The sequence below is a fragment of the Aulonocara sp. 'chitande type north' Nkhata Bay genome, linkage group LG7 (genome assembly GCF_057382095.1).
Source record: "Aulonocara sp. 'chitande type north' Nkhata Bay isolate Kocher_YH1m ecotype deep benthic linkage group LG7, A_spYH_male_GT1.1, whole genome shotgun sequence".
Classification (NCBI taxonomy): domain Eukaryota; kingdom Metazoa; phylum Chordata; class Actinopteri; order Cichliformes; family Cichlidae; genus Aulonocara; species Aulonocara sp. 'chitande type north' Nkhata Bay.
In genome coordinates, this window is record NC_141350.1 from 56,204,111 (window position 1) to 56,231,955 (window position 27,845).

General features: G+C 40.7%; 1 protein-coding gene across 3 annotated transcripts; it reads left to right on the forward strand.

Annotated features, from left to right (window-relative positions):
* Positions 1-2,747: 2,747 nt before the first annotated feature.
* LOC147326329 (kinesin-like protein KIF2A) lies at positions 2,748-27,191 on the forward strand. 3 transcript variants are annotated; one of them, XM_086301474.1, is made up of 21 exons: positions 2,748-2,902; positions 3,757-3,851; positions 5,319-5,438; positions 5,648-5,702; positions 6,414-6,533; positions 7,685-7,785; positions 9,073-9,168; positions 9,316-9,370; positions 10,762-10,924; positions 11,005-11,095; positions 11,181-11,244; positions 11,329-11,420; positions 12,677-12,819; positions 12,937-13,141; positions 15,735-15,845; positions 15,944-16,011; positions 16,596-16,685; positions 18,560-18,707; positions 19,301-19,402; positions 24,366-24,501; positions 26,474-27,191. In XM_086301474.1, exons 1-21 carry the CDS (start codon positions 2,842-2,844, stop codon positions 26,557-26,559), a joined length of 2,202 nt encoding a protein of 733 aa, XP_086157600.1. In that variant the 5' UTR covers positions 2,748-2,841; the 3' UTR covers positions 26,560-27,191. The 3 variants fall into 3 exon arrangements, with proteins under 3 accessions (XP_086157600.1, XP_086157601.1, XP_086157602.1); XM_086301475.1 differs by lacking the exon at positions 24,366-24,501; XM_086301476.1 differs by lacking the exon at positions 16,596-16,685.
* Positions 27,192-27,845: the final 654 nt, after the last annotated feature.

Genomic DNA, 27,845 nt, shown 5'->3' on the forward strand with positions numbered 1-27,845 from the left:
TGTTCAGTTTGATTCCTAGTATACACCTTTGGGCTACTTATGAGTTTGTGTGTTTAGTTTTTGGATTTAGTTTGGATAACGTTTCTGAGAACTGTGACTCAGTCAAAATAAAGACTTGCCTTCTGTGTAATAAGTCTTCCTCCAGAGTCAGTTTGTAATATGTCATGGAAGTTAATGCATGCAACATATATAAATGTATACTTATCTACTAGCAAATAAACATGACTGAACAAGAACATTGTAACTACAATCACACTGCTATAATTCAGTGATAATTTATGTATATTGAACCAAAGCATTTCTATTCCCCTTGAATCAGAACCTTTCTAATATATATATATATATATATATATATATATATATATATATATATATATATATAAATTTTTAATCATCAAAAAATAAAGGAAAATTTGAATAGTTTTTGAATAGTTGTCATAGGATTCAATGCTACCCTGTGGAGCCCCACAAGTGACCTCAGCTGTGTGTTAGAAGATATAAGTGTATCATAGCATGTACATTACAGTATATTATTCACTCACCCATCCAAAATCACTGAATTCAGGTGTTTCGATCACTTCCATGGTCACCAGTGTATAAAATAATAATAATAATAATAAATTTTATTTATGAGCGCCTTTCAAGTCACCCAAGGACACTTTACAATAGGATAAAACACTTAGTAAAACAATGGCAGAATAAGAACAATAAAATAAAGCACAAGATAAAATGAACAAACAGTGGATTCACAGTGAATATGCAGATTTGAACAGATGAGTTTTGAGTTGGGATTTAAACTGGGGGAGAGAACCAATATTTCTTATTTCAGGGGGCAGAGAGTTCCACAGCCTGGGAGCAGAGCAGCTGAAAGCTCTGCTTCCCATGGTGGTGAGGCGGAAGGAAGGTACAGTAAGCTGGACAGAAGAAGAAGAACGAAGTGAACGGGCAGAACAAGTGGTGGTTAACAGGTCAGAAAGGTAAGAAGGAGCGAGGTTATGAATGGCCTTGAAGGTGAGCAGAAAAAGTTTGAAAATTATCCGGAATTTCACAGGGAGCCAGTGAAGTTCCTGAAGAACAGGGGTGATGTGCTGGTAAGAGGGGGTTCTGGTGATAATGCGAGCAGCAGAGTTCTGAACCAGTTGAAGCTTATGGAGGGATTTTTGGGGGAGACCATGCAGAAGAGAATTGCAGTAGTCAATACGGGAGGTAACAAGACTATGTACAAGAATGGACGTAGACTGGGTGGAAAGAGAAGGAAGCAATCTGTTAATGTTACGTAGATGGAAGTAGGCAGAACGGGTGAGGTTATTGATGTGTGATTTATAAGAAAGTGTACTGTCTAGGATGACACCAAGGCTCTTAACCTGAGGAGAAGGGAAAACTGTGGAGTTATCGATGGTAAGTGAGAAATGGTTTGCCTTCAAAAGGTTGGATTTGGTGCCAATAAGGAGGATCTCAGTTTTATCCTCATTGAGCTTTAGAAAATTAGAGGTAAACCAGGATTTTAACTCGGATAGACATTCTGTAAGGGAAGAAGGTGGGAGGGAGGAATCAGGTTTGCAAGAGAGATATAACTGGGTGTCATCAGCAAAACAATGAAACTGAAGATCAAATTTGCGGAAGATGGTACCTAGAGGGAGGATGTATATTATAAAGAGAAGAGGGCCTAAAACTGAGGGCCCGGTGGCGCCTGTGTCCGGCAGCCTCGCCTCTGTCAGTGCGCCCCAGGGCAGCTGTGGCTACAATGTAGCTTGCCATCGCCAGTGTGTGAATGTGTGAATGACTGAATGTAGTATAAAGTGCTTTGGGGTCCTATGGACTAGAAAAGCGCTATACAAATGCAGGCCATTTACCATAAAGAAAATCAAGAATAAACAGTCCTGGTTGAAAATGTTACTTTGAAAAATCTGCTTTAAATTCAGCTTCCATAAAAAAAGATATAGCATTGTTTTAAAAATACGACTTAATGTTCAGTGATTGTCCTTACAATAATGCTGGTTTAAAAAAAAGATGCACTTTTTAATTAAAGTAGTGAATCATAAAAATGATATTTGTCAATCAGTTATGTCACCATATCTGTTATGGTCTTCTGTCTGCCTTCATACAGTCACAGTTAACTTGTTTTTGTAAATTATTATTATTATTATTATTATTATCATTATTATTATTATTATTATTTATATGCATAAAACTGGATGAATACATCTTAATTCGTTATATTAAAAATAAATTATGTGATATATATACATTTACAGTCTCTCTCTTTTCGCTATGACAAAACATCACAAAAAACAATGAACAGAATTGCCACAATATTTTAAACAGATGCACATTTTGGTATAAACTGTACTCGTTAATTCCTGTCCTGATTCACAGTCACAAAAAACTGGAGAGGACAGAATGTCGCCTGTCAGGCTCCTAAGGTTCTGAATCAGTCCAAAATCGAAAAGTTCATTAGCTTTTATTGAGCTTAGATTGTTGATTTTTTTTTAATAAATAAAAAAATAAGATATATTAATCAAATTTTCTGCCCTATAATAATTATATTGTCCAAGTTACAGAAAATGGAAATAAAAGTAAAGTATCTACATATTTCGTTAATTGTACTAACAACAACAGGATTACAACGTGAATTTTTGTTATAAATTTAACGACAGTAGTCCGTTTTTATTATTTATTTATTTATTTATTGGGTTGAAATTGTAGGTGAAAACATCAGTGGCGCATGCGCACCTGCTCTTCTCCGCCTGTCTTCTCTCCTGACAGACCGCAAATGACCTCAGTCTCCGCAATATCACACAACTTAGACTGGAGCGCTCAATAAACGGCATACCGGGAGCGATGGCCGGGATGTTCGGGAAGATATTCGTTGGCATTTATGTGGAGATAAAACGGAGCGACGGTACGTAGCATGCTCCGCTCACACATGCACATTCAGACACACCGCTCTCCATCCGGCCGGTCCGCATGAGAGCAGCTAACGTTACCGCTCAACGCAGCCGGGTGTTTTTGCTAGCTAGCAGGCTGCTACACTGTCATTCACAGGAATGTCGCAGTAAAAGGTCGGCGAGCGAAATGTCAGAGACTCAAAAATGACACAAATAGTCTTTGACACGGTGCTGCTGTGTCTGTCAGTGATGCAGACATACGGCAATGGGTCGACCTGACTGCAGGGCTGCGGGCGGGTCCGTCCACCTGCTGTCCGGTTGACACCTACCCTGCCGCCCTCCCTCTCCTTCCTCCCGTCCATTGCTTCATGGCCGAAACACCTCCGGTTAGAGGACGGGATGCAGGCACAAGTCTGCACTGCATCATGCAGCGGTGGCCTGTTAACCAGGGCTGATGGATGGCTGATGGGGGCCTTTCATCTCCAACTGTATTTCATCTCAGTAAAAAAATCGCACGACTTTCAAACTGCTCTGTGTATTTTAATATTTGTCTGATGGCTAAGAACCCGGTCAACAGTCACTACACGCAGCGCTTGCAGTGGTGTGATTGACAGTCTCAACATCATCCTTCATCAGCCACACCCATTTAGCATATCAGCATCCTTATTTTAGGGTTTAAGTTTTCCCTGTAAACACTGAATGACTGATGGATCAGTTTATTTGTTGTAAGATAATGCACAAAATATCCTCAGGCCTAATTACTGAACATTAGCTTTATGGCTCATAAGTTGGTGTCTGTATGAGCATTGGCTCTACAGTCTGGTCCAGCACTGCGCAGGCCTAGCATCCATCTGTATCCTCTCTGCAGGACGAATACACCAGGCGATGGTCACATCACTGCATGAAGACAATGAGAGTGTGACAGTGGAATGGATTGAGAACGGAGACACCAAAGGGAAAGAGGTACATCTACCTCTGCACTCGGTTTCATTCATTATGTCCTGAAATGTAGTGATTTGTAATTTGTAATTCTCTTCCTGAATTGTTGTCAGGAATTAACTTTCAAATATGGCACCTGTCTGTAGTTTTATTTGTGTTGCTGATGAAGTGACTAAAAAGTGATTGTCTGCCAAAAAATGATAGCTGGTATTTAAACTGTTGTAAATGAGTTGCTGGCCTATAACCTGTGAAACATATCTTAATAATATCAAAGCATTTTGAGCCAGAAACAATAACCCTGTCAGACATCAGATGCTGCAATCAGTTTTGTCAAAGTGACTTTTATATACGCGTTATTTATCAAGGTAAAAACTCTTATTCATATTAAAAATGGCTTTTTAAGAGGGATCTGGCCAAAAGAGAGGCAGAAATTGCAACAAACATGACATAGTACTGTAAAGATGTTTTAAGTAGCCAAAAAGGACTGGATTGATCGTAATAAAAAACAAGGAGCAGATACAATATTACAGAGTCATGAAGATACTTGCAAAATAGGTAATTTCTTTATTTTATACATAACAGCTTAGTGAATCCTGACCACACAATATTTATCAGTATATGTTAGAGATGAAAAACACAAAGAAACACTGGAAATCACTTTTTGGAACACCTGAAAGCAATGAAATAGACATGAGTATCTTATTACTTGCTTTATCCTGGACATGTTGTAATGCTGTTGTAACATATAACATATTGCTGTACCCGATGCAGTGCACTACAAGTATCTCAAGTGTATAAGCATAAAATGCTTAAAAAAGATAGAAGTAGACACCGTCACATGACCCATAGTTTAATAAAGTCCTCATGTCAAAAGGTGAGCTTTTTTTGGGGAATTGTAATGTTGATGTTTTGAAACCAGATGTGATAAGTAAGGTTTACCAAAACTAGGAAAGACTGGAAGATTTAGCAATACTACATTCACAAAAACAATGTAGGTTTGCTTTAAGACAAAACCTGCTTTATTGTTCATTTTAGAATCTAATTAGGACCATAATTTCATGTATGTGTGCAATAAGACCTGAAACTCATAGGCCATTTTCCCATAGGCTTCTATGCAATCAAACTTCTTTTTAAAAAGCTAAAGAATGTCCTCCTGCTGGCAACCAGAAAGATCGCAGATTTTAACGAGCTTTGTCATTGGCAGAATTATCTGAGCTTTTTTTTATGTTGGGTGTTCATTTGGGAGGCTAAGTTCACCTTTACATCATTACAGCCTTCTAAAAGAGTAGAAATATTGAAAAAATATTATTGATAAAAGATATTACGACAAATTAAGCAGTCACATACTGCAAAGATAAACGTTATTGATCATCTTTATTGATGTTCTCAGCAAATACAGCCCCTGTTGCACTTGATGAGGTGATCTTGAGCCCCTGCTTAAACAAAGATTGTAACGATAACAAAGGAATTTCTTTCTTTTTTCTGATTTAGATTGATCTGGAGAGCGTCTTTGCTCTGAATCCAGATGTAGCTCCTGATGAAGAGATACCACAGAGTCCCGAGGCTCCTGTTCCTCCCTCCAATGTTGCCAAAACCAGCAAAGTACCCAAGGTCTGCTTCTCAACACCAGACATCATTAATCAATCACTCCTATTTGCACATGACCTTTTAACAGAATATTACTATTATTCCTGATTTGAAGAGATTATGCTGTATTTATTGCTATAACATATAATTCAGTTTAGACATTTTTCCTTGCATACTTTGTGTACTCCCTTCTTTCATTCTTAATTCAACTCTAATGACTATGGTCTTTATAGACCAGACGGACTACAGCAATACCCAAGGCTGAAAATACCCCACGGGAGAACAGAGGTACGTTCTCCCACTAACAGCTCTGAGATATGAAGCTTATAATTTAATCATTTTCTACTTCGATACAGTTGGTGCTGCCCGATCATGTAAAAAAAAAAAGAGTTTATGGGAAGCAGAGTGAGTGAGGGTTATTTTCTCGGAAATTACTGTAGAACAGTTTCACTACAACTTCTTTAACTCACCTTAAAGTCAGTTTTTAAGGTGAGTTAAAGTTTTCCCAATACAAGAATTAGTCCAAGTGATTAATAACTGTAAAAGTCAAAGATAGAAATTTGTATACAACAGGGTTTTGTAAGAATGTAATAATGACTCCCAGTGTGCATTTAGGAAGAAACATCCAATAAGTGTGCTGAAATTTCTTTCTTATGAATGTTTAACTGAATTGACAAGAAAAAAAATCAATGTTAAATATTTAAAATTGTAATATTTTGTTAGAATTAAAGAGTCATGTTTGGTTGTATTTACTCTTCTAATGATAAAATCCCCTGCTTCACGAGTCTGTCAGTTATGACAAAATGAATGGTTAAGTTTGTGCAGTCGGTTTGAAGCAGTCAGCATAGAAACACTGGCATGAACAAACCTCACAGAAAATCTAAGAGGGTCACTGTGAACACTTCTCCTGAGAATTTGGGTTTAACTTTGTATAATTTGGGTGAACTGCCTTTTTAATGTTTTGAGATGAGCAGTTACACTGGATTGTGTGCTCCTCAGCTGCCTCAGTGGGAACAACCCGGGCACGTCCCAGTCAGCACAGCCAAGCTGCGGAGCCACCCCCACCAACCATCGTTCCCCAGCCTGCCGTAAACCAGTCCCTGATACAGCAGCAGAACGGTAACACAGTCACCCCGTCTGCAAACTTCATATGAGAGAGGATTCATGTCCACATGGCTCTGTTTGAAATTCTCTGGAGGGAGTTTCCAGCATCTCTGTTGTTGTTCTCTGTAGCAGTGATGTCATGCTCCCACACAGCTGTGTGTCTAAGGGTGTCAAAGGCTCTTTCACTCGCTGTGGCTTCATACTGCAGCACTTGTTTAAGTTTTTCCTCTGCTGTTGTTTGAATGACCATAAATATGTAAATAAGATCAGGCCTTCAAATAGCACTCAAAACATAACATTTGAAAAAAGAAATACTGTAAATAAAAAGCCATATTCAGTGTAATTTTTTTTAAAAATCAGCTAAATCTAGCAAGTTTTTTGTAGACCTGCCCACCGGGCTATGTGCATACACTGAAAGCAAGAGCAGAACGGAGCCGACATCATGACACAGATGAACTCAGACACAGAATGACAAATGGAGCTTGGCAAGATATGGGCTGAGGGACTGAATCAATCAAATCACTGCCATGTGTTTTAGGAATACTCCAGGACTTTTAACACGTTTAAAATAATGCTGGTTGCCAATTAAAAAAACACCCAGGTTAGGGGGCATTCACAATTATCAACAAATTATTTTTTACAACTTATGAATTGGCTAAATGGATGTAGTCTTTATAATATAAAGTTTTAGATATTGTACATTTTACACTTGATTATTGAGAATGACTGATTTAAGGTGATGCATGCATGATGCATCTGTATAGTAGAAAAACTGACTTTTAATTCAAGATTTGAAAGTGGGACATATAATAAAAGTTGAACAAGATTAATTAAATTTATGAAACCATTTAGATTTTAGGTAAATGTACAAAGCGTAGTGTAACTACTCAGCTACACAGTTCTTTTGATTTATTTCTTTTTTTTTCCCTTTTGTTGTATGAAGTGTTTTGTCGATGTGGTGGCCAGATGACTGAGTAGGAGCATCAGCAAAACTGCAGCTCTTGTTTTGTGTGTGTAAAAGTAAATGTAAGGCATTATGAGTCAGCATCATCAAAAATAATTGTTAATGTATCAGAGGGAATAGTCCCTGTTACTTCAGCCTGTAACCATATGTATATATATTTTGATGCTGATATTTTAGGCCACTGTGCTCCTTGTTTTTTCAGCACGGAGGAAATCTAACTGTGTGAAGGAGGTGGAAAAACTGCAGGAGAAAAGAGAGAAGAGACGTCTTCAGCAACAAGAGCTCAGAGAGAAGAGGGCACAAGTGAGAACTCAAGCATACACTACAGTACTTTACATTATACACACATCAACAAACACATTACCACAGTGTGAAGTGGAGAACCATTTGTTTGAGAATTATCTCTAGATATGAAGCTGATTTATAGCATACCTGCCAACACATGTTCCCAGGGTTTTTAAGACATCTCCTGGAGGCCACCTGTTTTACTATTTGTACTGTAACACTTCCAAAATTTGCAAAAATGCAAAATGTCTACTGTCTTCACTTTTTCATCTAAATGACTTCAAAGTTCAGTATTTGAGCCAACCCCACCACTCTAACAAACAAAAGTCCCAGATTTTCAAACCTAAATGCTGAAAGTTCTGGTTTATAGTCATAACTATAAGACATGGATAATAATGCTGCCTCTCACACAACAGGAGTTTTACCCACTATACTGTTGTACTGTGTCTCTTTATAAAAAAAAAAAGGTCAACAGAATTATGCACAAACAACTAGACTCTGTACTGTTAACCCAAGATTAAATATACTGTATATATTTTTGCTTGAATATTTTGACCTTAATGCATGTGGATGTGTGGACTGAGCTTTTTTCTGTGCTTATTTCTATTGTGTGTGTCTGCTGTAGTCTTTCACAGTGTGCTGGTAATGTTCCAGATTTGCAGTAGCAAATTATTGAAACTATAATGCATGCCATTAATCAGGTTTTTTAAATATAACCTCATGTTAAATAAGCAAAACTGTGACAATATGAGTGAAATGAAAAAGAAAAAAACATGGATAATTATACTCCAAAAAAACAAAGCAAAAGAAACATTACTCATCAAGTCATATTAACTGAAACTGTGAGAAGATTTAATAAGCACTGTTTTAATTAATCAGTCAGCTCATGTAGCATTTAATAAAAACGTTTAAATTCTGAAAACAGCTGAAACAACACAAACTTTTAAAGGAATCAGATGCTTCAGTTTTTTTCTTTTGATTATTGCAGCTGTGTTCGGTTCACAGTGTTCTGAGCAGGTGGCCCTAGAGTTAAAACATATAGTTAGTTGGAACTAAAAATCAAAACGTGATCTACCAAACCCATTTTAGAGAGCACTGTCTGGATACAAAAAGTATTCTCAGGCTGAAAGTAGCTTCTAATCGGCTGATTTAGACAAAAGACTTAAAAGTACGTGACGTGTCACTCAAAATGTTAGGATGTTGATTTTGAATTAATTAATTCACGAATAATTGAAATGCTTCCTGAATGTTTTTATTGTCTTTGTCATTATGTGATCAATACTTTTGTTTTCTGTGCCACTGCAGGAGGTGGACGTTAATTTACCAAACTATGAGATTATGTGTATGATCAGAGACTTCAGAGCCAGTCTGGACTACAGACCTTTAACCACAAACGATCTGGTGAGTCCAATTTAGATCTGCTGGTCAGAAGGAGTCAGTAGAGAGAGAGGTACCTGAGAATGTTGGAAGAAAGGAGAAACGAGGAGGTCATATGGCCAGTACAAAGGTGTGAACCGCACTATTTATTCATGTCTTCTCATGTTTCAGATTGAGGAGCACAGGATATGCGTGTGCGTTCGTGCACGTCCCCTCAACAAAAAAGGTAAGAGCATATTTATGTAGCAGCTGTATTCAGAGAAACTGTGAAGCCTGTGTTCAAGCTCAGACAGCTAATCAAAGTAGTTTAGAATTGGAGAGATGACCCCTGTGAGGAGGTGGAAAGCCTCCCTAAAAGTTTTTTATTGTTTACATCCACTATATCAATCAGATCTGCCTGATTTTGGACACTCATGGATAGGGATGGGTATCGTTTAGGTTTAATCCGATACCGGTGCCAAACCGGTACTTTTTAAACGGTGCCAGTGCTTAAACGGTGCTCGAACCGGTGCTCGAACCGGTGCTTAAAGAATGAAGAACACAAACTTTGTCCAAAAACCTCTCATGTTCAGCTGTTTTTTTGTAAAAAGATAACAATGTTAGTCTTCTCTGCAGCTATGTGGCATATATGGTATCACTCTTGGCTGGAAGCAGTGCTTAAACAATGGAAAAACACAAACTTTGTCCTAAAACCTCTCAGCTGTTTTCCACTTTTTCTTTGGGCATTTTAGCCTTTTTGGCCAGGGTGAAGGGAGCATCTGCCGTCAAACAAGAAGACAGCCGCATGTAACTACGACGGTGTTTGCTAGTTCACCTTACGTGCATTAATGGTGGTTAGCCTACTCAACGTAAATTACACACGAACAACATTAAGCTACTCACACAGAGAAGAACGGCTGCTGCTGCCGTCATCATCCGTCATCATTTCTGCTACACTGGCAGGGCTAGGGGCCAGGACTCTCCTCTTCGGGTTCATGTTGCTAACTCCTGGTCCGATAACAGGCACCACACCCGCAGTAGATGTGCACGGTGTGAGGTCTTGCAGCAAGCTATCAAATACGGCGCATTTCTAGACTTTTTAAAAAACGCTATGGGTCGCCAGGCGTTTCATCAGATTCGAGGTGTTACCTCCTTTGCACAGTATCACCTTAAAGCACTTGTTGCAGGCTGCTGGGTTTGCATCTTTTGCTGTGAAGTACAGCCAGACTTTTGACCACTTCGCCTTGGGCGTTTTTAATCTGTAGCTCTGCTCTAAAAGAACGTACGTACCTGGCCCCGCCTACTATCCTCGGAAAGGTAAAATGATTGGCTAGAATCCAAAGTGTATGACATCTCAGGGAAATAAAGCACCGAAATGTGCGCTGCTTTTCGGTCTGGTTACTACCGTTTATGTCAGAACCGGTGCCATCGTGGCACCGGATACCGGTACCCATCCCTACTCATGGGTCATTTCTTCTGTTGTGGTGCCAATTGTGTCCATTTTAAATATTACTTCTAAAAATCTCTGAATGTCGATTAATTAAAAACAAGTAACAGGGATGTCTATAGACTGCTGCTTGTCCTTGCCCTTGTACATCATTGTAGCCTGTGTCTATAACAATGACTGTGTCTCTTCAGAGTTATCAACAAAGGATCTGGATGTGATCACCATTCCCAGTAAGGACGTTGTAATGGTCCATGAGCCCAAGCAGAAAGTTGACTTGACCCGCTACCTGGAGAACCAGACCTTCCGATTTGACTATGCCTTTGATGAGAACTCCACCAATGAAATGGTTTACAGGTACACTGTTTTTTCTTTTTTCTTCATGCTGTAGCACTTGAGTCAAATATTCTGCTGCCAATAAACACTCCACCCTGCAGGTTCACTGCTCAGCCGCTGGTTGAGACCATTTTTGAGAGGGGAATGGCGACGTGCTTTGCATACGGACAAACTGGAAGTGGAAAAACACATGTGAGTTTTTGACTTTGATTTGAGAAGTTTGGTTTTAGTGTCATAAAACCAAACTTCTCAAATTCTAACTCATGTCTCCTTTTAGACAATGGGAGGGGACTTCTCAGGAAAGAACCAGGACTGCTCCAAAGGGATCTATGCACTGTCTGGTTAGTTTCTGCTTTACTGATTATTATTATTATCATTATTATTGCTGGTCTCTCTCATTTAGGTGTGTCCTTCTCTCCCTGCAGCCAGAGACGTTTTTCTCATGTTAAAGAAGCCAAATTATAAGAAGCTGGACCTGCAAGTTTTTGCCACATTTTTTGAAATTTACAGTGGGAAGGTAAGTGTGTTATCATCACTGATCAGTTAAGCTGTATGTTAATATATAATAAAAAAAAGGTTAAATAATTGATGAATAGAGTCATGATGAAGGATGAGACATTTACTTCAATTTACTTCAAAAATACCACATATTTATATTTAACTGTTTATGCCAATGTGCTTGATTCTCTGTAGCAGACGGGTACCTCAGTCACTGGAAAACAAATTGTTATGTTTATAACTTCTGTTCCCTGAACATATATAATGTCGGCCGCACTTGCACATACACACCCCTGTCATCACAGTCAGTCTGATAGCTGCTCTTCACCAAGCCCAGCTGCACAACAGAGCAAGCTAGTGTTTTACCTCATTCCTCTTCTCCAGGCAATAGAAGTATTAAACATAACACTTTGTTCCCTTTCAGTCGGTTCATTCAGAACAACACAAATAGCATGGAACACTGGCATTCACCAGGTGGAACATACTCTCAGTTGTGGTCTTGTTTTGCCTCCTGAGGCACCTTTGGTGCTCCATGCCAGGGAGATAGGCTCCATAATCGAGTGGGAGAGCTTATAACTTATACTGCACTTCTTGGGCAGCAACAGAGGAACTTCAGGATCTCCCTCCTCCTCACATGCAAACGTGAGCCCCTCTCCACACCCTGTGGAGGCTCATGAGTGGGCCTTTGCTCTAAGGCGACTAACATGGAACTTGACCTGAAGTAGGCACCGCTTTCTTGGCAGGGAGCAGATGAACTGTGAACCTGTAAGAGCTAGGTGCAAGCTTGGGATTCATATCACATCTGGGCATGATATCGCACGTTATTTGTATTATTTGTCAGCAGTGAGGGATTGAAATTAAATGGTGCTACTTCAGGAGGAAGTATGCTGTAAATGTTAATATTATGACAAGAATGACTTCAAATGATAAAGACAGGTAGTCCAGAAAAGTTTTTTTAAGGACCGGCTCTGATTAAAATTAGCTGTAATGAGAATTGCTCTAGGAAAGGAGGTTCATGTGCCTTGACCAGATACCAGCAGCTCAGATCAGGGACCATGTTAAACACATCTCAGCATAAGTGGCTGGTGGTAAATCATGTGAATGATTCTCATGGTAGAAGTGCTGCTAGGAAAATACTACATGGGGTAAGAACCATCAGCACAAGTAATGGAAATTAAATCAGGAGAAATTTGCCAGAGTCCAGTCCTCTGTCTTTGTGAAGCTGAGAAAAGGTTAAACTGCTAACGCTACTGTTGAGCATATTTGTGTTTGAAGGTGTTTGACCTGTTAAACCGTAAAGCCAAGTTACGGGTGCTGGAGGACGGGAAGCAGCAGGTGCAGGTGGTGGGCCTGCAGGAGAGGGAGGTGAAATGCACAGAAGACGTCCTCAAACTCATCGAAGTGGGAAACAGCTGCAGGTAAACGTGATTTTTTTTTTCACATATGGATATGTGAAAACACTAAACAGTAACAAGATTTGAGTTGGAGAACCGCTGAATGAACCCCCTGAACACCCCCCACCATGCCTCTTGCAGGACGTCTGGGCAGACATCGGCCAACGCTCACTCCTCCCGGAGTCACGCTGTTTTCCAGATCATCCTGCGTCGGCGGGGGAAGATGCATGGAAAGTTCTCTCTTATCGACCTGGCGGGGAATGAGAGAGGGGCAGACACGTCCAGCGCTGACCGGCAGACTCGCCTCGAGGGAGCAGAGATCAACAAGAGTCTGCTGGCACTCAAGGTCTTCGCTTTAGTACTACAGATATTCTGTTCTTTAGTGTTGTGCTTCTCATATAGTTGTGATTTCAGAAGTTTACATACACTCATTTTGGGTATTAATGTCATTTTCATTTTAAAGATTTCTTTGAACTGTTTATTTTCCAGGGTGAAATGATTGCACACCATACCGTTGCTAAAAAAAAAGAATTATACTTTGTAGAACAACAGAAAAGTCCTAGTGAAGGTTTTCATTTTTTCAAGTCCTGGAGCACATGAATGTCCTGCAAATCTAATTAACATTGACATGAGCAGTTTTGATGGTAAAGGAAGGCAGGTATAACAGTGAAAAAGCAAGCAGCAGAGGTGGTAGTGAAGGTGGATGAGTTAAAATACTCGGGGTTAACCATGCAAAGTGACAGTACAGAATTCAATTCAATTCAATTTTATTTATATAGCGCCAAATCACAACAAAAGTCGCCTCAAGGCGCTTCATAGATACAGAGAAAAACCCAACAATCATATGACCCCCTATGAGCAAGCACTTTGGCGACAGTGGGAAGGAAAAACTCCCTTTTAACAGGAAGAAACCTCCAGCAGAACCAGGCTCAGGGAGGGGCGGCCATCTGCTGTGACCGGTTGGGGTGAGAGAAGGAAGACAGGATAAAAGACATGCTGTGGAAGAGAGACAGAGGTTAATAACAGATATGATTCAATGCAGAGAGGTCTATTAACACATAGTGAGTGAGAAAGGTGACTGGAAAGGAAAAACTCAATGCATCATGGGAATCCCCCGGCAGCCTATGTCTATTGCAGCATAGCTAAGGGAGGATTCAGGGTCACCTGGTCCAGCCCTAACTATATGCTTTAGCAAAAAGGAAAGTTTTAAGCCTAATCTTAAAAGTAGAGATAGTGTCTGTCTCCCGAATCCAAACTGGAAGCTGGTTCCACAGAAGAGGGGCCTGAAAACTGAAGGCTCTCTCTCCCATTCTACTTTTAAATACTCTAGGAACAACAAGTAGGCCTGCAGAGCAAGAGCAAAGTTCTCTAATAGGGTGATATGGTACTACAAGGTCATTAAGATAAGATGGGGCCTGATTATTTAAGACCTTGTATGTGAGGAGCAGGATTTTGAATTCAATTCTGGATTTAACAGGAAGCCAATGAAGGGAAGCCAAAACAGGAGAAATATGCTCTCTCTTTCTAGTCCCTGTCAGTACTCTTGCTGCAGCATTTTGGATTAGCTGAAGGCTTTTCAGTGAGTTTTTTGGACATCCTGATAATAATGAATTACAGTCGTCCAGCCTGGAAGTAATAAATGCATGAACTAGTTTTTCAGCGTCACTCTGAGACAGGATATTTCTAATTTTAGAGATGTTGCGCAAATGGAAGAACGCAGTCTTACATATTTGTTTAATATGTGCGTTGAAGGACATATCCTGGTCAAAAATGACTCCAAGGTTCCTCACAGTGTTACTGGAGGCCAAGGTAATGCCATCCAGAGTAAGAATCTGCTTAGATACCATATTTCTAAGCTTTTCAGGGCCGAGTACAATAACCTCAGTTTTATCTGAATTAAGAAGCAGAAAGTTAGCAGCCATCCAGGTCTTTATGTCTTTAAGACATTCCTGCAGTTTAACTAATTGGTGTGTGTTATCTGGCTTCATGGACAGATAGAGCTGGGTGTCATCTGCATAGCAGTGAAAATGTATGCTATGCCTTCTAATAGAACAAAGAGTTCAGAATGTCCCAGAGGAAAAGCCTGCGCATGCGCTTCTTTCACCACTTAGCTCTCATGTCGACGAGGGGATGCTGCAAACAGAAAGAAAATGTTACGGATACTTTCGATTGATTTAATATTAAGACGATTAACTTGGATTCTTACACCGACTATTCCCACTCACCGATCGCTACGGAGACAGCCTGCACTCGCTTCACCTCACAAGAGAGGTGAAGCGAGTGCAGGCAAGGTGAAGTTGATGGAGACAACTGTCAGGGGTAATTTGTGACAGAAGAATAGCAGCAAGAGTGAAAGGTAAGGTGGTAGTGAGATTTGGTATGATGTATGGTTTGGACACAGTGGCACTGACAGGAGGCCAAGTTGGAGGTGGCAGAGTTGAAGATGTTAAGATCTTTGTAGGAGTAAGCAGATTGGACAGGATTTAATAAGGTGCTCTGGTTGAGCAGCTTTGAGGGGTGGGGTTTTTGGACATGTCAGAGGAGGGATAGTGGATATATGAAGCAATGGATGTGAAGACAGCAGGCAGGAGGAAAAAAGGGATCAAGAATATCTTTCAGGGGCATTTTGCTGCTGTATAATCAGAAGAACATCCATCAAGGAAAATGCAACAAATAGGCTATAGATATTAAAAAAAAGCAAAAAAACAACAACTTTAAGACAGCAAAGAAGATTCTTGGAAGATTCTACAGGAAAGGAGGAGATGGAGGCAGGCAATCTCGAGAAAACCCAGATATATTCAATTGACTTGAAACAGCAAATCATCTGAGAAAAGAAAAATAGTAAATATTTCCTAGTTCTCCTTAAAAATTATTTTCAAAAATGACTATAATTAGTTAGCCAGATTTTTTGCATAATTGGGCATGGTGTATGTTTGCAGGAGTGTATTCGAGCCCTGGGCAGAAACAAACCACACACTCCATTTAGAGCCAGCAAGTTAACCCAAGTGCTGCGGGACTCGTTCATCGGAGAAAACTCCAGAACATGCATGGTAAGAAAACAACATGTACCCACTATAGACAGACACAATAGAAAGTGATTACAGATTTGGTTGCAGTTTTGGTAAATCCCTCTCTCATCTTTTTACAGATTGCAACCATCTCTCCTGGGATGGCATCTTGTGAAAACACACTGAACACATTGAGATATGCCAACAGGTAGGAAAGATTCTACTGAAAGGCAAAAAAAGGTTTTCAGATATAACATTAAGATGAATGCACATTGAGTTATAATTTCAAATTTATACACCTTCACTTTCCACTAACTACCCTGACTTTCAGGTTTTGTCAAAAGCATCAACATAAAGTTCTAAAGTGGACCTGTTATACTGATTTCAAGTTCCATAGTTTTATCTATTATACAAGATTCAACTGTCAAAAAATTCAATTCAACTTCTCTCACTTTAAGCCAGCTTTCTTCTGATTGGCTGCCTATCACAAACAGAAGTTTGGAAAATTTGTTTATTAAGCACATTCACCATTGTAACAGTATAGAGAATTATTTAAAATTTTGTGTTTGAGGAGTTTGCATGAAACATAAAGCCAGATTTTTCTTGAAAATGTTGACTTATTGTGAGGAATATTCTTAGTTATCTGTGTGCTCCGTTTGTCTTTCTCCTCTGTTGAATGAATTCATAAAAATGTAAAATAGAAAAGACTACATAACATAACATAACATGATCCTCTCCTGCCTCCACTTGTTGATGTGTGTTTCTCTCCCCTGTCATGCATTTTTTTCCCAGAGTAAAGGAATTTGGGATAAGTCCCTCAGACATTCCCTTCTCCCAGAGTGGGGGTGGAGGAGGTCGCTCTGAGCTCTCCCCTACCTATGAGTATGATCATTTTGCTATGTCTCTTAACAGTGTCCTGCACAATTAGTTACCCCCGTATTGGCATTTCACATGAACCCAGGCAGCCGCTTTGTGTCTGTTTCTAAAAAGATCATTGAGGGTCCTAACATCATCAGTCACCATAATAATGGTGTAATCATTTTTGTAGGGTCTTTACCTTACAAGATAAAGTGCCTTGAGACAACTGTTGTTGTGATTTGGCATTATATAAATAAAACTGAATTAAATTCAGTTTAGCTGGCATGTGAACCAAGGTTAAAATGAGTTCATTCACTGTCTGCCTCACTTTACTTATTATTTACAAAGTTTTTTTTATTGCTTTAACCTCCTAAGACCCAAACTCTTCCACAGAATGCATTTTTAGTTTCTCTTTGATATTTGGGCCGATTGGGGCCCTATGAATGTAAAAACGAAGAATCACCAGATTTCTTTATTATTTTTTTTACCTTATTTTTGTTTTTAAGAAAAATAAGAACCACATATGGGGATATTTGTTTAAAATTTTGATAGAACAGTAGCTGTATAATGTCCTCGTAAGTGGATATCAGGCCCTTGTAGAGCAAAATTGAGTATTTTGGTCTAAATAACCCAAAATGTGATGTCCACATATGTGGACGCCAGGTCCTAGAAGGTTAAGTCATTCACTTTTTTTGTTAGTCTTATTTTATTTTTGTCAACAAATCCTTTTGGGGGAAAAAAAAACAATAACAATTGTACTTTTCTATGAAGTATTACATTATATAAGTATTATATATTTTGCACTTCCATCCCAAAACACTCCAGTGAGATACACTGTTGCACTGGATGACAAATTTTTTAGTTGCTGTAAAAACTAATTGTCATTTATTGTGTTTTAAACCCACATACATGTCTTCGTAGTGCAAATAATTATTCACTAAAGCAGCAGTATCAAATATAGGGCGTGGGGGCAGAAATTGGCCCAGCACAACCTTCCCTAATGGCCATTTATACTGCACCGATGTAATGACGCAACTGATAAGCTGTTAAATGACAGAAAAGATCCTGTTCTTTCACTATCTATAGAAATTTCAATTTTTTATAAGGGGTTCACAGTAAAAAAAAAAAAAGAGGGGCATTTTCTGTCAATTAACAACACATATGACCTTCCTGTTAAAGGAGCGATCCTCAACAAAGCTGCTCATAGGGCAATGGGGTTCTCTCAGTGTTGCTGTGGGCTTTTACCTTAAAATATAAAGCATCTTCAGGAAACCGTTAATAAAACTGATCTAAAATGAAGAGTACGTTAACAATTCATTTATAAAATTATGTGCTACAATAATTTATGGCTGGCAAAAAAAATATAAAAAAATTACACCGCATCCTGATCTTTCCATTCAGCATACCATTTGACAACTGCCTCCTCTGGGTTCTGATCTTTCTGTAAGATTTGTTGGCAAAAAGTAAAAAAGAAATCGCTACATCACCTTACCAGTATCATCCAATCTATTCAATATATTTTAGCTTTGTGTCACCTATCATGATGCATGTGCCCCACTTTGTTCCATCTCTAAATCCCAAATTCAGCAGAAGTGTAAACTTTTTGGTTTTCTTTGTTCTTTAGGCTTTTTTCATCAGTCATTTGTTGACTTGACTTGTTTTCCAGACGTGAGTTCCCAAAGCCTGCATGAAGTTCTTCGTCATCATCTTCATCTTCATGTTTCTTTCTCATAACTCACAGTATTCATCACTGATTTCTTGGCATGTTGAACCACTTGTCACCGACGCGACACGTTTGTATATTTCTCATATACAGCTACACACCATTGTAGCTCACCTCTGCAGTTGTTTGCAGTTGTCATACTGTTGGTTTACCTATAGTGCTGATGTGTTGTCAGGGTGAAGGAGCTCACAGTGGACCCTGCGGCAGCCATGATGGAGAGCCATCAGGGAGGACACATCACGCAGCTGGAGGTGCTGGAGGCTCAGTGGGGAGTGGGGAGCTCTCCACAGAGAGATGATCTGAAGCTGCTCTGTGAACAGAACGTAAGAACATCTGCTGCCCACGCACGCTACCGTGACAGAGAACATCTGAACCCACAGCAGCTCCGTGTGAAAAATATAGATGCTAGGTTTCCACAAACTGACTTCAGTTGGCTGGGAACTGCTGAGCCAGATGATAACTTGCATTATTCCACAAATGTGGCCCATAGAAAACAATAATATTCAAAATACCTCCTACCTTCTCATATCTTTACTCTAGCTCCCTGCCACATTCACAGTTCAATTCAGCACTAAGTCTGCTTGCAGGTTCTTGCACAGTTACTTTCCATATAAAACTAGTTTCAACAAAATAAACAATAGATCTTGCCTTCCTCTGCAGTCACTTTATTTTTTAACTTTTATGTCATAACCCTCATTCACATTGTGGCTGATGGTGCCTCATCTGGAAAATGGTCATGGCTGAATATTGAATAACATTAGGATTTAATAAAAGAAGTAAATGAAGTACCTGTGGGTTTTGGTACATTATTATTATTTCTTGGAATTTATCTAGCATAATTGTTTTTAGTTTAAATTTGCATATATTTCCTGCAGTTTTAAATTCATAATCACAGCACTGGCTTTGTTTATTGTAGGAGGAAGAGGTTTCCCCGCAGCTCTTCACTTTCCATGAAGCCGTCTCTCAGCTGGTAGAAATGGAGGAGCAGGTGCTAGAGGATCACAGGGCTGTTTTTCAGGTACAGTAGGCCAGAAGATTTCTGTTTTTCCATTTACAGCTAAAAATAATAGGAAATTAATAACCAATTGTAGCTAATTGCTATGCCTAGCCCCACATACCTGATTGATCATTTGTTTTGAGGCATGTTAGTATAGATACAGATTTTTTCTGAACAATGCTAAATCGTTTATTATAATGGGTAAAGCTTTAGTTTTAAAAATCTGATATCCTAAGCAACAGTTCACAGCTAGCACTGGAATTCATCTACCCTATTTTCTCAAGAGGCTTTACCTTTGCCAGACCTTCGTCCACCCAAGCTATCGAGCGTATTGGGCGACAAGGTCTCTCCATCGATTACGATTTCCAGCAAGCTCTTCACCTTTATCCCAAGCAATGCAAAGGGCTTTGAGGTCATAATGGAAGGTCCGGTGCCAGGTCAGCCATGGCAGTCCCCTGCCACAACCTCCAGGTGGAACCCATCTGAATGTTTTGTTTGGCTGTCCATGCGAATGATGTGCCTGGCAAGTTTTTGACGGCAGCATGCGATAATCACGCTGAGGTGAGGACGGTTGCTTCATCGTAGCACCTACTCATTGGTGACATGATCAAAGTATCGGATCTTCATTATCCTTCAAAGGCAGCACTGGTGGAAGACGTCCACCTTCCTGGTAATACTGGCCGACGCTTTACACCTTTCAGATGCATAGATTTCCATTGGGATGATGGTTGAGGCGTACTAATGAACCTTGATGTTGGTTGAGATGGAGGCAGATGACCAGATATTTCACATTTGTTGGAATACCAACGAGGCTTTGCCAGTGCGGCTCTTGAAATGAGTCTCTCAATCTCCGTCCCAGCCAATGACGCTGCCAAGGTATGCAAACCTCTCAACCACCTCGAGTTCTTGCCCACCGATCTTGATCTTAGGCATACCGGCCTGGTCGCTAATGTGCATGATTTTTGATTTTTCTGCACTGATGCAAAGTCCAACTTTTTCCAGCCAGGTTCGACGTTGGATGCTGGAGGTGGTGTCCATCTTCCACCAGTCATCTGCAAAATCAAGGTCGGTAAGTCAACTGATCCCGTCCAAGGTGATGCCTGCATCTGGCCTGACCAGGGCTTTCTTTTTTTTTTTTTTTTTTTTTTTTTTAAATAAATAGGACAGGGGGAATGAATGAGAGAAAGAGGGGGAGAGAAAGAAAGAAAACCAAAGGGGAGAAGAGACGGTGAGAAGGGGGGGGAAGAGAGAGAGAAAAAAAAAAAAAAGAACTCCTGGGTCACCTGTATGGAGAAAAAAAAAAAAACAAACAAAAAAAACAAACAGAGGAGACAGCAAACAACAAAGAGCAACATAATAATAGAGAAAACAAAGCACCATCACAATAAACTAGCTAGTCATAGATATCAATATTTACTAAATAATAAACGATATTGTGCAGCACGCAAGATAGACAGCGCACAGTGTGCTTTGAGGTAGCAGCCAAGAAAGCTTTAGTCCGCGTCTGTGAATACCCATGTGTGCATACCTGTGTGGATCAGCATGCTTGCATTCCAAAGGTTTCTCCATGTAATGATCTGCTAGGGAGTGTGGGGGGGCCACAGCCCCGTCCTCCAGGGTGTGAAGCGGGTATGGAGGAGATCAAAACTCCAGACATCCAGAGGCCCCCAGAACACAAGAGACCATGGAAGACCAACAGAGGGGCAGCCGCGCCACTGTTCCAGTAAGAGCTGAGGAGAGTCCCAGATGAGGGCTCGCCCAGCAGCCGCGGAGCAGAAGTCAGGGGGAGTTGCAGTGACGCGCCCGTGAGCTCCGCCGGCCCCCAGCTGTGCCTGAGTGACCGAGCCCCAGGCCGAGAGGCCGGGGGCACCCCACCTCCAAAGGGGCCCGAGCGAGCCCCAGGCCCCAGGCCCCAGGCCCCGACAAGCGGCCGCCAAGGAGTGAGCCGGTGACCAGGGCTTTCTTCATGATGAAGTTGAGGGCCATTAGGAACAGGAAGGGCGAGAGGATGCGTCCTTGCCTGACACCAGTCTCAATGGTGAAGAGATCGGTGTGGCCCGTGTTCATCTTGATGGAGCAGTTGGGGTGGCAGTAGAGTGACTTGAAGATTGAGATGAATTTTCGCGGGACACCGTACAGGTGGAGGATGCTCCAAAGCAAATCTCTGTGAATGCTATCAAAGGCTTTTTTGATGTCGATGAAGTTTATTGAGAGTGATCGCTCTCAATTAACACATATCATTGAACGCTAACTGTTCGATGATGTTCCTGAGGGTGAATATTTGGTCAGTGCATGATCGTCCATGTCGAAAGCCCGCCTGTTCTTCGCAGAGGCGTTGGTCGGCAGTGCCTTTAAGTTGGCAGAGTAGCATGGTGAAGAAGGCCTTTCTTTTGACAGAGAGTAGGGTGATTCCACACCAGTTTGTGTACTCCATCATGTTGCTCTCCTTTGGTAGTTTGAGGATGACGCCTTTCTGACAGTTTTTGGGGACGGCCTCCATTCACCAACATTCATTGAACAGTTTTGTGAGCACATTTGTAACAATCGGCCCTCCATATTTCAGCAATTCTGATTGGATTTCATCCATGCTGGCTGGTTTGTTTGATTATTGAGCTTTCATTGCCAAACAGACTTCATGTTGAGATATGGTGCCTTCTTCTACTTGAAGAGCTCCCAGTTCTTCTTGTTGCTCAAAATTGTATGTGTGGGTCAGTGTTTCCCAGAAGTGTTTGACTCAACAAGCATCCTGCTTTTCTTTGGTCACCAGAAGTTTGTCATTCTTTATTCTGTTATCTGTTCAACAAAATACATAGATGTATGAAGTCCTTCCATGAAGTCCTTTGTTGATAGCTTTAACCTGTTTAAAGCTACATCGACATTCCCAGCGAGCTGAGGAAGAAAAGACAGGGGTGTCGTGCTGGGAAGGAGCGCCGTCGCCCGAGAAGGAGACGTTATCGACCATCTCTTCCTTCTGTAATTATTGGAAACGTAAGATCTTTGCCCAATAAGATGGATGAGGTCACGTCGCTAACCTGGTCACAGAGGGAGTACCGGCAATGTAGCATCATGATGCTAACGGAGCTAACTCCGGACACAAGCGTGACACTACCGGGATTCCAGCTGCTGCGAGCGGACAGGACGAGAGACAGCGGTAAGAGGAAAGGAGGGGGACTGGCAGTGTTTGTAAATGACAGATGGTGTAACCCTGAGCACATCACTGTGAAAGAACAACTCTGCAGCAGAGACATTGAGCTGTTAGCCGTTAGCATGCGTCCGTATTACCTGCCCCGGGAATTCTCGCATGTTATCGCGATAACAGCTTATGCGAGTGCCAAAGACTTCACGCCCCAAGGACCTCAACAGCTACAGGCCAGTGGCTCTGACATCCCACCTGATGAAGACCCTGGAGCGGCTGGTCCTGGCTCAGCTTCGGCACCTGGTGAGCTCATCACTGGACCCACTTCAGTTTGCCTACCAGCCTGGCATTGGAGCGGATGATGCCGTCATTCACCTCCTACATCGCTCCCTCGCTCACCTGGAGACCGCTGGAAGCACTGTGAGAATCATGTTCTTTGATTTCTCCAGTGCCTTCAACACTATTCTTCCCTCGGTCCTGAAGGACAAGCTGGAGAACTCTGGAGTGGACCGTCACCTCACTACCTGGATACTGGACTACCTCACCGACCGACCACAGTATGTGAGGACTCAGTGCTGTGTGTCGGACAGGGTCGTCTGCAGTACAAGGACCCCACAGGGAACGGTTCTGGCTCCGTTCCTCTTCACCATCTACACTGCAGACTTCTCCCACAACTCCACCCAGTGCTTCCTGCAGAAGTTCTCTGATGACTCTGTAGTAGTCGGCCTCATCACTGATGGGGACGACAAGGTGTACAGAGGACTGACCCAAGCCTTTGTGGACTGGTGCCAGCTGAACTACCTCCACATCAACACCAGTAAAACCAAGGAGCTGGTGGTCGACTTCCGCAGGCACAAACATCCTCCACTGCAACCACTGAACATCCAAGGTATGGACATTTAGGCTGTGGACTGCTACAGGTACCTTGGTGTTCATCTGAACAACAAACTGGACTGGACTCATAACTCAGACTACAGGAAAGGGCAGAGCAGACTGTACCTGCTGCAGAGACTCAGGTCGTTTGGAGTGGAGGGCCCACTCCTGAAGACCTTCTATGACTCTGTGGTGGCCTCAGCTATCTTTTACAGTGTGGTCTGCTGGGGTGGCAACATCTCTGCCGGGTACAGGAAGAGACTGAACAGGCTGATCAGAAGGGCCAGCTCTGTTCTAGGATGCCCTCTGGACCCAGTGGAGGTGGGAAGTGACAGGGGAATGGTGGTTAAGCTGTCATCCCTGTTGGACAACATCTCCCACACCATGCAGGAAACTCTGACAGCACTGAGCAGCTCCTTCAGTGGCAGACTGCGGCACCCACGGTGTGGGACGGAGAGATTTCGCAGGTCTTTCCTCCCCACTTCTGTCAGACTGTACAACAAAGACTCCAACTGATCAAACACACACATCCACACATGTGCAATAACACTAAGTGCAATACTCTTTATCTGACAAAGTTGTATTTTTACTCAGTTGTATTAAGTATTTGTATTCTATTTTTATCCTATTGTATATTTTATTCTATTTATTCTACTGTATATAGTATTTTATTTTATTCTATTCTGTACAGTTGTGTACAGTATTTTATTTTTATTATATTCTAATTTTTGCCATATAACTTTTGCACTGTCCACTTCCTGCTGTGACAAAACAAATTTCCCACATGTGGGACTAATAAAGGTTATCTTATCTTATCTTTAGTGCAGTAATTTACAGTAAATACCATAGAATTTGCCATATTTTTATAAGGAGGAACCACGTGCCATAACATAACTTTGACCCACTTTTGCATTCATAGGCAATATGAATTTAAAACCACATAGCCCAACTCAGCTGCATCGTTTTCCCTTACAGGAGTCGATCCGGTGCTTGGAGGATGAGAAGGTGCTTCTGGAAATGACAGAGGAGGTGGACTATGATGTTGAATCATATGCAACTCAGTTAGAACAAATCCTGGACCAGAAGATAGACATTCTTACTGAGTTAAGAGGTAAACATCATGCAGTTTCCAAATTTTCAGCCTCTTTGCATTAAGAAAGTATCAATTCTACAAGTTAGTCTGATAAATGAATAACTGTAGATGGCAACAGACACACCGTTAACAAACAACTACCAGCTGCCACAGTAATAAAAGCAATGTACCGATGTTATGTTATATATTAAGCTACATTTAAAACATTTCCTCTGCCAGCAGTTCTTTCCCACAAGGAAATGAATCTGTTACTCTCCACCAGACTCAGAAACGGCAATTTTATCTCACAAAACACAGGATTTTTCATCTACTGCAGCCTTGATGTGTATATTGGTTGGTTTGTATTATTGTTCTGTTTACAGTGCGTAAGCTTCAATCCAAACTAACGCATTACAGTGCAAGAGTGCTAAGTAGTTTCTATGATAGTGTGCCATTTCCATCAACAAACTTGCAAGTAAAATTAAAATATATCTTCACATTTTCAGTTGTACAACTCAAAATGTGTTTTGTGCAAACAACTCAAATAAGTTTTACACTTATTCATATGGTAAATGGCCTGTATTTGTATAGCGCTTTTACTAGTCCCTAAGGACCTCAAAGCGCTATAGACAACCAGTCATCCACCGTCCAACGACACGAGCCGGGGCTCGAACCGGCAACCTTCCGATTACAAGGCGAACTCCCAACTCTTGAGCCACAATCGCCCTATATAGGGGTGATATTCATATTGGATTTTTAAGAACTATACCCATATTTGGTGATTTAAAAATCTGATACTTCAATCAAGGTCAGTATTGATGAGTGTGAAGTAGTCACACTCGAACGTCAAGGAAGGTGGTAGGGAAGCAGACTATGCAGACATTTTGGGTTTCCAAGGTGAGCAATTTATTTGCAGTGAACTTAATTTAATGTATAACTTAACAAAACTTTCCCCAAATCAATTCATTTAACAAAACTCAACATAACATGGCTCTGGTGACACAGCTCACCTCTCCTCTCTCCTGCATCTGGTAGAGACTGGCTTTAAATAGGGCCATCAATTTCCCTCCAATTGCCCAGCCAGTACCACTCACTCAACTGAGGGATCTAAAACTCTACTCAGGTTATGTAAAAACACAAAACCTCTACACACTTCTAATATGCACGTTTACACAACTAAATGGCAGTATTAACAAAAGGAAAAACATTCAACAAATCCCTTTAAACATTAACACAAACAAAAGGAAGCATCTCTCTGGAAAAAGAAACCCCTCCACATGGTTTGACCTGATGATGTCATGTGTGACATGATCAGGACTTTAAAATGAGGAAATGCCAAGCGGGCATTTCCCCACACCTGACACTCATGATGACTGAAAAGACAAACAGAGTAAGTATGAACAAATGACTTAATCTGTAACATAATAAAGTATAAAGAAGCATAACTTAGTATTTGTCTTAATTTGCAGAATGTTTGATTTGCCGGCAACAAAACGCTTACACAAACAAACCCGGGATAGTGAGTGAAGCAATGTTACTTGACAAATAGCAAATCATAGCAAATACATAGAAACAGAATAATGTGTACAATGTGCAAAAAAAAAGGTAAACACATATGGGACAAATGGAGAGAATTACAACTGCTTCTCCACTTTGTCACAATGAGCAAATAGCTGATTATATGAAAGAAAGAAGTTAAGCTACGAATTATATGAAAATACAAGAGACCCAACAAAGACAACACAATTGTCCAGCAGAAGGATTATCCATGATGATAGGAGAGAGATAAATCTTTATTTCCTATTCTTCACCAGTTTCTGCTCTTATCCTATCATTTCACCTTCACTTTTTATAAAATTCACATTTTGCTACAGAATATTTCACAATATTTAAAAAAAAGCTTCAGCTGGTGTATCAAATTTTGTATGAGTGACGTGATTTCATGTTATCCTTAAAGACAAAGATCATCATTTAAATAGTGCCTTCTGTGTGATATTCTCTCCTCTTCCAGATAAAGTCAAGTCTTTCCGTTGTACTCTCCAGGAAGAGGAACAAGCTAGCAAACAAATCACCCCCAAGAGGCCTCGGGCGCTATAGACGCATAACATGTGCTATTTCACTGATTGGTCCTCAGAGAGGTGAAGGCCATAAGGAGGTCAGTGCTGATGAAGCAGCTGATTTAACTCAGCTGTGATTTTATGGTGTGAGTTCCTGTAAGTGTGTTTGGTTTTCCCTGACCTCTCTGCTGTACAGACTGCTTCCTGTCATCCATCCATTTGCAAAGCCAAAGAGCGTACCGCCCACGCTCTGCCATGTTCCTGTAAAGCGTATCTATAAAGTTTTTCTCTGTGTGCTTAATCCCAAGTACTTGATTTTAAAACAAAAAAAAGTTCAGACATTGTTTTAAATTATTTTTTATCAGATCAGTCATGCTCACCAGGGCAATTTTATAAACAACTTTTGCCATTTTGTGCAATATTTGGAGGAATTTTTCTTCCTGTTCTTCCTGTTTCAGCTCGGATGAACAGGGCATGTCAAGTTTGTGTGTAACATGAGCCACGTGTTTGTGTTGATACTGTATGTAATTAAGGTTTGATTGAGACAAGCCTAAAATTAACCTTATGTGACATTAACTGCGCTAAAGGGTGCACTATGATCAAGGTGTTTCAGGATACATTTACAGAAACAGTTCTTTTTTCATTTGCCATAATAAAAGATTACTTCTTGTTGCTGTATGTGTATTTATTTAGCCCTCAGGGGCACCTCCTGTGGAGCATCTAGCTAATTTTTTCGGGGCCACTAGTTCATAGTTACTAATTATTACTAAAATATGTTTAACTACTCACGCTGTTCAAAGGCATGAAAATCTTTTCATAGCCTTCAGTTTAACATGAAAGACAATACAATACAATACAACTTTATTTGTATAGCACATTTAAAACCAGAGGTAGCCAAAATGCTTCACATAATCCAATAAAACAGTAGTAAAATACAAATGCAGATAAGCTAGCAGATGGCTGGCATTGATTAACCAAGCATACAAGCACGCAGATAAGCAAGCAAGACTTAACGATAAAAACAATATAGGCAAAAGAGAGGAAAGGGGAAGGCAAGAAAGAACACTTAAAAGGCCTGCTCTAGGAGGCCGGGAAGGCTAAGCTAAAAAGGTGGGTTTTCAATCAAGACTTGAAGGTCTGGATTGAGTCAGATGTGCAAATAGTATGAGGGAGGTTATTCCAGAGGTTAGGTGCAACTGAACCAAAGGCACGGTCACCTCTGGTTTTCAGCCCTGACCTAGGTTGTACCAAGAGCAATTGGTCTCACGATCTCAGCATTCTACCGGGAGTATACACACTAAGGAGATCAATAAGGTAGCTGGGTGC